Source organism: Nuphar pumila, chromosome 7 (assembly GCF_984573655.1).
Source record: "Nuphar pumila chromosome 7, dmNupPumi1.hap1.1, whole genome shotgun sequence".
NCBI lineage: Eukaryota > Viridiplantae > Streptophyta > Magnoliopsida > Nymphaeales > Nymphaeaceae > Nuphar > Nuphar pumila.
Genome location: NC_143255.1, coordinates 27,629,559 through 27,641,942, shown reverse-complemented (window position 1 = coordinate 27,641,942; position 12,384 = coordinate 27,629,559). Strand labels below are relative to the sequence as shown.

Genomic DNA, 12,384 nt, shown 5'->3' with positions numbered 1-12,384 from the left:
AAGGCTATATTTGCTTTCAACCTCAAACCTCTCGCACCTATGTCACTTGTCATGTGTACTTTGATAACCTCTCTACTGCACCATGACTTTCGTCTCTTGCATCTGAGTCTGGTCTCGTACGGTGGGGTGTTTCTTCCATGATGGTCTTGGCAAATCCTTTGCCCTCCTCTGATGTCATCACCACATCATCCACTACCAACCCTACATTTGACCAGCCTGTTCTACGCTCATCCCTAGAGTCTCTCGCACTTGCTCTCACTGCTCATTATTCACTTGATTCCCCTACACTCATGCTTGTCTCACTTGGCCCATCGATGGCTCTTTCTGAGCCTATCCCTTCTATATTTGCACCCACTATCGACTGTCCACCTGATCATATTCATCAGATGGTGACATGTTCCATGACAGGTTCACTTAAATCTAAATCCTTCTTTGTATCGTTGTACCCCATTGCCTACACTGCTTTCAATGCCCTGCTTCTAGAGATTGAGCCTACTACCTACAAGCATGCCATCAAGCATCAACATTGGTGTTCTGTCATGGAGGATGAATACACTTCCCTCTTACATAATCACACCTGGCATCTCGTTCCACCACAGCCTCAGCTGAATGTTCTTGGCTCCAAGTGGGTATACCGCATTAAAAGGCATGCAGATGGTTCTATTACCCGTTATAAGGCTCACCTTGTGGCCAAAGGCTTTCACCAGGAGGAAATGGTTGATTTCTTTGAGACATATAGTCCTGTCATTAAACCCATCATAATTTGTGTTGTTTAGTCTCTTATTGTTTCTTTTAAGTGGCATATTCATCAATTGAATTTCAATAATGCATTTCTCAATGGATTTTTAGATTAAGATGTTTACATGAGCCAACCGCCTGGTTTTGTGGATCCACAATTCTCTCATCATGTTTGCAAGCTTGACTGTACTATCTATGGTCTCAAGAAAGCTTCACAAGCCTGATACCAACGTCTAAGCTCATATTTGGTCTCTCATGACTTCGCTATTTTCCAATGAGATGCTTCTTTGTTTATTTTTCAACAAGGTGGTCTCATCATCTATATATTAGTTTATGTGGACGCCATCATAATCACTAGCAACTTCTCAATAGAGATCATTCGCCTGCTTTTCAGTCTTGGTGTGACCTTTTCCATCAAAGATCTTGGGTGACTAAGTTATTTTCTTGGCATTGAGGTATTATATTCTTTTGCCGGTGTGACTCTCTCTCAACAATCATACACTCTTAATCTACTTCAGCGAGCTTGCATGGCTAATGCCAAACCTGTTTTTACTCTTATGAGTTCCTACTCCAAGTTATCCAAAGTTGGATCGACTTTGTTCTATGACCCCACATTATATTGCAACATTGTTGGTGGCCTGCAATATCTCTCTTACTCATCCTGACATAGCATTTGTTGTCAACATGGTATATCAGTACATGCATCAACCAACTGATGCTCATTTGTCTGTTGTCAAAAGAATTTTATGCTACTTGAAGAAAACTTTGCATCATGGTTTGTTACTTTAATCATCATCCTCTCTTCAACTTAGTGCCTACTCAAATGCAGACTGGGTTGGTTGTCTCGATGATAGAAAATCTATTGTCGGCTTTGTAGTTTTTCTTGGTCCAAATGTCATTTCTTGGTCATCACGCAAGCAAAAAACAGTGGTTCACTCTAGTATAGAAGCTAAATACAAATCTATGGCTTGCGCTGCTTTCGATCTACTTTGGTTACACTCTCCTCCGTTAACTTGGATTTCTTCCTTGTGCAGCACCTTGTTATGGTGTGACAATATTGGTGCTCTCTACCTTGCTGCCAATCTCATTTTTTATGCTAGGACTAAGCATATTGAAATTGACTTTCACTTTGTTCGTGACCACGTCCGCAAGGGCCATCTTCAAATTCAGTTCATCTCTTCTCGTGACCACCTAGCAGATGGGCTAACCAAACCACTTTCATTTGCGCAATTCGCCAACCTTCGTCACAAGCTCAATGTGCGAGCCCTCCTGTTGAGCTTGCAAGGGCGTGATAAGATAAGCATAAGCTCATCAAATGAAACGATAACTCCAAATGATAATCTTTCAGGATAAATCGTGGAGTTATCACAGTTATCCTGATCGCCCCCTCAGATTGTGTTGGTCTGTAGCTATTGTTTTAACTACCTCATAAAAAGTAGTTATCAGTTATCATGTAAGTAGGAAACACAATGAATGTTTCCTAGTTTGTAGTATTATCTTTAGCTTTGAAAATTGGGTAACATTTAGCTACCATATCATTATTTAACCAATACTGCACTCACAAAATAAGTGTGAGAGAAAGCAGGTTTTTCCTGTTGGTCATTTTTTCAAGGTGGGCCTTGATACCTCGTAGTAGATCCAGATCCTACATTTATTTCGGGCCATTCTTATTTTCATGGAAACACCGTTGTATCTATCTGTGCTACTCTTGGTTGATACTAGGAACTCTCTAAAATATTATCCAAATGTTTATCAGGATCGGATTTAAATTTACATACACAAACTACTTTTGAATTCAGATTGGATTTGACTCCGTAGATCTAAATTGGATTTGGATCAAACCCAACCATTCATATTCTAAATTGGATTGGAGCAACCCATGTTTTAAGAGTGCAAACAAGGCTTTTGATCTTTTTATTTATTTATTTATTTTTTACAACTAGCGGAAAATCGCCTCCTCGCTCACCGAGCTCCTTGGTCAATAAAAAGTCACGGGATGCACAGACACAGATCTGTGGATGATATTTGCATACGCTGTATGCATCCACTTGTAGGCTCATGCTGCCACTGTCAGGCTCATGCTCAGGGCTTTGATGTACCCAACTTGCCCGAAACTGAAGCAATATCCTTTTGGACATTTCTTTTATTCTAAGTAAACAACCTGTCACGGTTACGTAATCCATATGCAAGGTTCTCAGTTCTCACTGCAGAGACCCAAGCCTTAGCCGTCTCTCTAATTAGATTTGGTTCCATAGTCATTCAAGAAACGTGTTGAGCCCGACTAGGCTGCAGGGCTGGGACAAGGTTGTGAAAGTGGGTTCTCAGAATGCTCATCAGGTAGAGTATGTACGGGAGATAAGGTCGGACCCAACTACCAAATTGGTGGATCAGATTCCAGACCCAAAATGTTTTGCACAAAACTTGGAGAAATGAACTCCAAAGTTTGCCACAATATGGTCGATTTTTGCTTAAGTTCTCGCCTGGACAAGGTGGAATCGGGCTTCACAAGGCTACTGAAAGGGGGGACCTAAATAATTTTTCCTCTACACTCCTGATATCATATCATATAATTCAACACGTTTGGATTCAGAATTGCATTTCGTTGACTAGATAATACGTTTTTCAGATAACACCAGCTGGCATTGCGGATGTAAAGGACTAAATTCAGGTAGACATTTCTATCAATAGCAACATCAATGAAACTGTGAATTTTGAATTCCCCTGAACTGAGACATGATGAAAGCACGTCTCTGTAGAATTTGTTTGCCTTCAAATTAGCTAAGCAGATCCCTCTCAGATATGGAATTTGCATATGGACAAAAATTGTGAATTTAGAACTTGGTTCATAACACAGATCTCAACTTGATGATCAGTGGAGTATTATGCTAAAGTTTGCAAGACCATTTTCAGCCATTTGGCTTGATCACAAAGGCCTTGAAGTTTTTATTCGGGAGCAATTGCAATTTATAATTTTCTTTTTTCTTTTTTGTTGGAAGGCAAGCTGAGGTTAGGCAGACCCTTACCAGAACAACAGCCGCTCCATGTGGCAGAAGGATTCAATCCTGGGCCTTCCAGCTTGACACGGGACCCCGCTTACCACATGCAATTTATAATTTTCTTCTTATAGTAGTAACGAGTAGTTAATACTAATGAATGAAAAGATTTAGATGAAAAACACCATGGTTATTATTGTGAGTCTATATCCATGTAGTGTAGTTCTCCAAGAACGTGATGGAGATAAGCAGAAAACCAGGCTAATAAAAGTAGAGACAACATATTATGGCAGGAAAACATGTCCAGTAGACATCTTCTGGTCAGAGTGCTGCACCACCAAGAAGATTATAGCAGAGGAAGACACATCAGAACTATAGCCGTGAAGCATGCTGGTAAACCATACTCAGAACTGGGAAGACCAGTTTGCTGCGCTACCAACTCTAGGTATGCCACAGTCTTTCTTCACCGATGCGTCGACCTTAAAAGTTGCACCACATACCTGGCCTTGACTGTCCACCCTGGGCATTGGCTTCAACTCGTTCAGAGGGTGCTCAAAACTTTTCAAACCTCCAGAGGTGGTGAAGAAACAGCCTGCCAGAAATGGCAAAAAGGGTACATGAGTGGCTGCACTCAGAATAAACACTAACAACCCAAACTACAATCTATTAACTCAGTTCAGATCATCAAGGCATGAAGTGAACAAAATGGCATGCATGACTAGCCTAACTTGAGAGAAAGCCATATGGTCATTGTTGGACCGCCTAAATTGGTGAGTAGTCGCACCCAGTTGATGCAGGTTTTAACCACACAAGCATCTAGTCAAGTACTTGAATTCGCTGCTTGATCATTATCATGTGTTCAGCCAAACAAGACAAAAGGCTTTAGATTGAACCTATTACCTTTTGGAAATGGTGCAAAAGATTTTCCACAACCCATTTTTACGAGCTCAGCATCATCAGAGAAAACGAGGTGCCCTTCCAAATTGGTTCCCCAGAAAAATGGAACACTCCCATCTGCATCCTGAGACATTAAACAGCATGTTCATGGTAAACAAGCTATATAAGTTGGGGTAAAGAAAAGAAACACTGATAAATTGAAAATATAGCACAAATTCAGCATAGTGCAAAAAATCTTGATCGATGACTCTAATGCTGGATAAGGGTCTATCCAAATCGTGCCTAAGAAGCCGAGATATGGTTTTTGGCTTGGGATCAGCTTGGATCTCAATCTCATCTCAGGCTTCAATGTCCACAGGACATAACAGTACAGAGTATAATTAGAAAACTAGAAAGTACTGGTTGATTGCAATGACGCCACCAATTCCCTTAACACACAAATCACACAACCAACAAACCCAGCAACCGCACCCCCCCACACACACACACACGTGTGTGCACAATACTTTTCAGACTCAAACTTCAATAGGTACCAGTACTATTTCGCAGGTTGGGTCAGCTCAGCATCACAGGGGTTCTGGGGTCTGATCCCACCGGCTCATATATGTGACCCAATTTTTTTGTGGATCCAATTTGATGCTCACCTGAACTGTTTTCTACATCGGCTAACCTATCTATCCAATACCTTTCTAAGCAGATCCAGAAAAAGGTGGATACCTAGAATCCAACCCAAACAACAGCCCTAATGATCCATGACCAGTTTTGTTTCATCCACCGCTTCTACATCATGAGAAGGGATTGTGAAGAATAACTTCATTAGATCATTAGTCAGGAGATGCAAAGAATGGTAAAAAACTATATGACAAATCATATAGCAAATGAACATCCTAAAGCCTAAAACAAAAAATGAACAGAACTAGACCCTCCCTCTCTCTCAGAGTGCAAGCACCATCCACAAGTCTATTTGAGAAAAGAACTATTTTATGATGTCATTAGTTATTCAGGATTGCACAATAGTACAGAACTATCTAGAGAAATAGACACTTTAAGATAAGAATTACGGAAAACTAAAACAGAGTCAAACAAATTGGTTCTAGAAAACAAGGATCGGCAAAAAACTATCCAACATAACGGAAACTTGGTACTTTCATAATTTCATTTGCCTAAGATTCAGGTCCACCAAGAATCAATATACAATCTCTGGGGTTATCTGGATAGAGATGACTAAAAATTCATTAAGCAAAAATTGATAGTAGGCTCTGGAGCACCCACCTCTCACAAGTTCTAAGAGAAGATCAGAAAGGGATCACACTCCAAATACCCATATACTTGTGGCATCTCTATCCAATACATTTACAAGTATCATCTAAACCCAGTAACTGCACTTTCAAGAACACCAATATTTGATAAGAAATGAGGGATTTTCAACAATAACAAATAACTGTCACATGTGTATGCAGGAAGCTGCAAATATATGAGAACTCAGATGGATGAGAGACAATGAAGTTAAATATCTGACTCGTGGGGAAAAAGTAAAAAAATAAAACTTGCTGGTCCCATCAGATCAGACACAACCAAGCTAAAAGCAATCACAGTGATCCATTTCAATAACCAACTTGCTTACAAGTTACATGTGATTACAGGGTCTGATGGGTCAAGGTCACCTTCTCAAACAACCTCAAGACTCATGAGCAACAAAATAAGATTGCTACACAAGAGGAGAATCTTTGATATCCCCATCAAACATGGTTGGTGGCTTATCCACCATGAAACTTAACCTCTGCATGGTGAAAGGACTTGGAATAACACCAGCTACAACAGAAGAGCTAGATGAGTTTCCAGTGCCACTAGTTCCATGTAATGCAAACTGAGTAGAGAAACTAGTGTTTCCCTTCACAACGAACTCAAGTCAGTTAGTGCAGAGGAAGACACAAAAAAGAGGTACAATAAAAGCCCGTAAGTAAACAAAATGTCCTAACATGAGAAAGTTCACTAATTATTGATAAAAGTTGAAGCTGAGAGGTACACGTAGGAGGAAAAAGATGGGTAATCTAGAAAGAAAATGATGCAAATGCGGGTAGATTGTGTTGGATTCCATAAACCAGCAGGTGAAACTATTATGATTCTTGAGATAGAAAACAAATTAAGTCGCACAGACAACTTTCTAATCTGTTAAAGCCCAAAAAAGTGAAGAAATAATTCAAATTCAATTGATTCTCAACCAAGCTCAGAGAATAAGAGCAGCACTGGCCTTCTTAGATGTAACTCTTGGGTATTGTGGCATGCAACTACAATATGTGCAGAAGTATGTCATTCAACTTTGCACAACAAGCACATCCAAGATGAAAATATATTCATCCAGAATCAATGACCTGATGATTTAACAGTAACACAATTCCATATGTTTTATCATCATCAAAATGTATAGTTATAGGTCACAAAATGTTCAGATCATTATATGATCTCAAGCCTCGTTTTAGAGAAATTTTTGAAATTGGTTCTCTAACCTCATAGGCCCTTGATTTTATTTTATCTAGATATATGTATATCCTGCTTATCCTTAAGGGTGCGTTTAATAGCAGGGGGGAATTTCTCCCGCAGAGAAATTCCTCCTGCTTTGAGGTGGGGAACACGCCCCGATCAAACACGAGTTAAAGTTCTCCCTGAAATTCAGGGAGAACTTTAACTCAAAAACAGGGGGGGGGTGGAAGTCGTGCCTCCCCCTACATGACTTTTTTCCCCTGATAAACTTAATCAGAAAAACAAAAGGAGGTATTGGGGCTGTCATCTCCCACTGAAGCATCGACGATGACACCTCACCTGAGGCCTCCACCAGGTGGGAGGGGTTCGCCGAGGCTAACACCAGCGAGCCGGAGGGAGACCACCCTCGAGCCGAAAGGGTTGCACGTGATGCCACCCACAAGCAAGGAGGAGGAGAGGAGGCATTCCACTGGACAAAGGGAAGTGATGGATGGCTGAAATGAAGCTCAGGAGGGCTTGTTCATTATCTGCCGTTGAATCACCACCACAGAGGGGAGAAGAGGAGGAAGAAGAAGAGGGGAGGAGGGGGCATGTTGGGGAGGGACAGAGGACGGTGCTGGTGGTTTCTCGGCGAGGGGCGGAGAGGAGTGGTGGAGTAATCTGTGTGGGAGGGACAGAGGAGAAAGACTGGTGGTAGTGATGGAGCAGAACGGAGAGGTGCAGCAGTGAGACAAAGCCACCGAATGATGATGGTCTCTCTCTCTCTCTCTCTCTCTCTCTCTCTCTCTCTCTCTCTCTCTCTCTCTCTCTCTCTCCGTGGCATTGGATGGGTCAACCCATTCGATTTTCCCTATTTTTGTATCTAAAAATCAAAGACAATATAAAATTTTCATATTTTTTTCTTACTAATTCAAACACAAGACTGGAGACATTTTAACATGAAAAAGTTCTTCCATGATAAGTTATCCTGAAAAATTTATCCCCACTATCAAACACAACCTAATTGACCTGGATTTTTTTAAAATAAGATCCTTTAGCAATAACACCAAAACTTGTCCCAATTTGCTACTTGCAGGAGCCAACCATTTCCAGAGTAGAAACAGAAGAAGTGGTCTTATATAATTGGATATGGAAGTAAATATTTGCCAAATGAAGGACCGCTGCCAACAATGAGTGTCCCTGTGCCTTTATGCCGTCATGAAATAAAACAAAGGGACTATACAAAACAAAGGTTGGAAGTTATCCAACTAGATAGATGTTTCAAGTTCAGTGACATCAAATTTCCTAGAAAGTTGATGAAAAATAATCTTGAATAAAAAAGGAACATACATGAAATAGCTGAATTAACTGGGCTACAGAATTTCCAAGTTGGCTACTCCCTTATAGTTCATTCCTTCACATCCACTGGTTGCTAAAATTTGACACTGTTAAGATTTTGACCCAACTATACACGGTATACAGTACAGTATTCCAATCCATTCATCATAGGTTGAGAAGCATTTAGAATGAAATTTCAAAGCTGCAGAGGGCATATAGTTTGGGTAATGATGCAAGTCTTCATCACTCATTCAAACTAAAGGAAATAACAACACATGAATTTAAGTGAATACTAGATGTCCCCTATTCTCCTTATAGTACAGCATTGTTATACTAAGCCATCATTTTCTTAACTATGGGAACAGCCCATACTTTTTGATAAATTGTTAATCATCAAAGAACAAATTTTGCTAGTCATAAAAATGCACTGCTAAACTGCGCACCTCAAGAGTTCAAACTATGTGATCTTACCTACCATTCAAGAGAAGGAAAATGGAGTTCAAACTTGTACAAAGAGGAATACAAAAGGCTCATGAGAAAGAAAAACAATTTAATCAATTTTTATAACATACATGCAATATACAAACTTATTCAGTTACATAATGTACAAATCCATGAAGGCAAGCTTGTGAGTTACCTGAGGCAAGGTCATCAAAATTCAAAGCACAAAACCGTCATCTTTCAGGAAATGAGAATGGAATTATTTAAATGTGATTAGAACCAATAATAAAGAACAAAAGAACGTGTTATCCAAAAATAACAAAACACATAAGCGAACATCATTAAATAGGTTAATGATTCATCATAGTTCTCAAAAAAAGAGAACATGATGCACATAAGCTTGTGGACTAAAGCAAAAACATAGATATGCACGCATAAACCTTAAAATATCCAAAAAGATAGAGACATATCATCAGCCACACAAGCAAAAAATAACAAAATCTGCTAAATCATAATGGTCTAATTCATATACCACAGCAACGAAGGCAGCTTTGGTGGTAGCATCAAAGATGACAAAAGCAAATTTCCCATGAAGATCTCTGACGACTTGGTCTGCAGGGTAAGGACCCCTATCTCTTAGAGTCCTATAAGCTTCAATGACTATGCTTACTTCATTAGCAGTCTTGTTCAATCCATACTGCTGTTTCAAGAGAGTAATGTTATCAAGCTGGCCCTCAAATAAGCAATATATGTCGTCCACCACAGCGAACAGCCTGCATGACCAGGATAAAAAAGATGCATTTTAGGTTTATATGACCGAAGCCCGAGAAGATAAGAATTCATGTTCACCAATTTATGGTGCAACTTAAGATCTAAAATTACAGGGCAAGTAATTTCAAAGATAAAACAGAAAAACTGATTATTCGTTTCCTATAATCTAGGAAACTGAAAGGAATCAGAAAAGCAAACACAGTCAACAAATCAATAGTGATGCCTCAAGAATTCAATTTTGAATATTTACCTTGAAGAAGAAAATAAGGGAAAAATAACCCAGTAAGCATATGAAACCAAAATTCCAAGAACAAGAAAGAAGAAGAGTATTTTCTTCCTAGAAATTAAACAAACGTAAAATACCTTTTTCCAAAAAAAAAATGAAATGAAACCATAAAACCAGGGTCTAAAATAGAAAAGAATACCAGAGTTGATCAAATTTTCCCATCTAGGAAAGAATTAAATTAAAAGCGATCCGATTGCTGGCCTTTGTTTCCAATCTTAAAGTAGAAATATCAACCATCACCATCATATTTGATTCCTTCTTTTTTTTTTGCATCAATCAAAGGAAAATACAAAACCCAAAGAAACTGCATGCACCAAAACCCCCCTAAAAAGAACACAAGAAACCCAAAATCCAATCCGTTGATCAAAACCAACAAGAAAACTACAAATTACTTTGTGCGTATTCATCATTTACCTTAAACACACACACACACACACACACACACAATCCAAAAAACAAAAACGAAAAAGAAAAAGAAAAAGATAAAATGGGCTAAAAAAATATCACAAAGAAATGGAAAGATTTATGGGGCATTGGAAATGAGAACCTGGGGAGGAGAGGGTTATGCCTATTGGTGGTGTAGGCCAAGGATGCGGAGCCGCCGAGGTTTATGGCGACGGCGCCGGTGAGGTCGGAGGAGAAGTGGTCGAGGAGGGCTCTGCCGTTCTTGAGGGAGGCGCCGTCGGAATGGGGGCTCCTCAGCTCCTCTGGGCTCTTCGCCACCGATCTCTCGAACACCGCCAGCATCTCTTCCCGTCCCTTAAATCAGCCCTGTGAGATGATGAAAGAGAGAAGAAGAAGAAAAAGAAGACGAAGGAATTTGAGCTTCTCTGTGGGTTTTGTATGAGATCTGTGAGAGAGAGAGATGGTGGGAAGTCGGTGGGCTCCGGATCCGAGAGACTGTCTTACCTAAACTACCTCTCGCTTTGTTATAAAGTTTTGATATGGTATACTTGGTTTTTTAATGGCCGTCTTTTTAAAAGCTGACGATATTTTCAAAATATGTTTGAGAATCTCATGATTTATTGCGATATGATCGCATTATTAAAGGCAGCTACCACTTTTTTTGCCTACCACCAGTTAGTTAATTGGTGTTTTAGGGTATCATTTTGCTGTGAAATGACTACAAAAAATGTGATCTTTTAAGCTTTGGATATTTATAAAAATTGTAGATCATTTTAAATATTATAAAAACCTGTACCTAAACGATTTAAGTGTCAATTCTTATAAAATCAAGCCACTACTACCTTCTCTATACATATACATAGAGTTTGGTAGCAGCTCACACGTTAAGTGTTCAACGAGCGTGCTAAGTGGTTTTTCAGTTTTTTTAAATTTATTTATAAATTTTGACCGTGCAGATGTGATTTATATACTTGATTTTGTAAGGATCAACGCTTGAAGTGTTCGATTTTGACACATGGATGAGTATCAACGGTCCAAAATCTTTATAAATTTTGGAGGCTCCAAATATCATTTTTTTTTCTTTAAAAACACATGATTCAGGTGTGGATTCCTGTAAATCGACCATGTTCAACACATTAAAGGCAAAAAAAACTCATTTTAGCAAGTATCATTTAGTTAGCACCTAACGTCGTGTCAGCAGCTACCAATTCGTCTCTCTATATATATGTGTGTTTTTTAAGTTTTTTCTTGTATAAAGAAAACAAGACCAAATGCTTATTTTAAATTTAGGGTTATATGAATCCTTCAAACATATAAAAAATGAAAGATAGATAGACCAAGCAACTCGATGATGTCTTTAAATATTTTGTATATTTTATTTTAAATTCTAAATATTGATTTTTTAAATATTATTAAATTTTTTATTTATTGCAAGATTTTCTTTTTGAAGAGAAAAATATGATTAGGATTGGTAGATGAGCCAGTGTCATCAGGTTGGATCTGCTTCGAAATAAGGTGGGTTTAAACATGGATCTTACTAAATGTGCGAGTATAAACCATACTCGTACCCTATAAGAATTACATGAGCCAAACCTGGTCATACATTGTAAAATAATACTTTTTTTATATTTTTTTTACATTGAAACGTCTACAAAGATTTGTTTAATAAAGAGATAAAACAAACCTCTGACTTCATTGGCAGTAACGAAAACAAGATGTTTAATTATCGTGTAGCCACGTGTCAAGCAACTCTTAAATCCATATGACGTCTTGCACAACCTTACACAACCTGGATTGAGCCTCTTAACGCCCAAACATCGGATGAAAATTGGATGCTACCAACGCATCAAGTGTAACGTAAAAAAGACATTTAGCGACAGTTTTTGACCACCTGTAGTTGCTTATAGAGCTTTCGAAAGATCCTTCTCATGTTTTTTCTTGAATCTGACTGCACATATATATATTTTACATGTTTGATTTTATTAAAAGATTCTTGCATCATTCAATTTTGATGTACATGTAGGTTTCGTAAGGTTTGAAAAATGGATGGTGTAC

General features: G+C 38.8%; 1 protein-coding gene across 1 annotated transcript; it reads right to left on the bottom strand.

Moving 5' to 3' along the window:
- Positions 1 to 3,900: 3,900 nt before the first annotated feature.
- LOC149831644 (stem-specific protein TSJT1-like) lies at positions 3,901 to 10,829 on the bottom strand. Its single transcript, XM_090014043.1, has 4 exons — positions 10,472 to 10,829; positions 9,400 to 9,640; positions 4,632 to 4,752; positions 3,901 to 4,323 (listed from the first exon to the last, which is right to left on the bottom strand). Exons 1-4 carry the CDS (start codon positions 10,669 to 10,671, stop codon positions 4,136 to 4,138), a joined length of 750 nt encoding a protein of 249 aa, XP_089870169.1. The 5' UTR covers positions 10,672 to 10,829; the 3' UTR covers positions 3,901 to 4,135.
- Between the last annotated feature and the right edge of the window lie 1,555 nt (positions 10,830 to 12,384).

Bases quoted from the DNA above. Each gene is read 5' to 3' on its own strand.
- LOC149831644 (XM_090014043.1), bottom strand. From the start codon at position 10,671: ATGCTGGCGGTGTTCGAGAGATCGGTGGCGAAGAGCCCAGAGGAGCTG. The intron at 4,753-9,399 runs GTATATGAATTA...TTAATGTCTCAG, and splicing joins AAGCTGCCTTCGTTGCTGTG to GATGCAGATGGGAGTGTTCC. The intron at 4,324-4,631 runs GTAATAGGTTCA...CATTTCTGGCAG, and splicing joins TTTTGCACCATTTCCAAAAG to GCTGTTTCTTCACCACCTCT.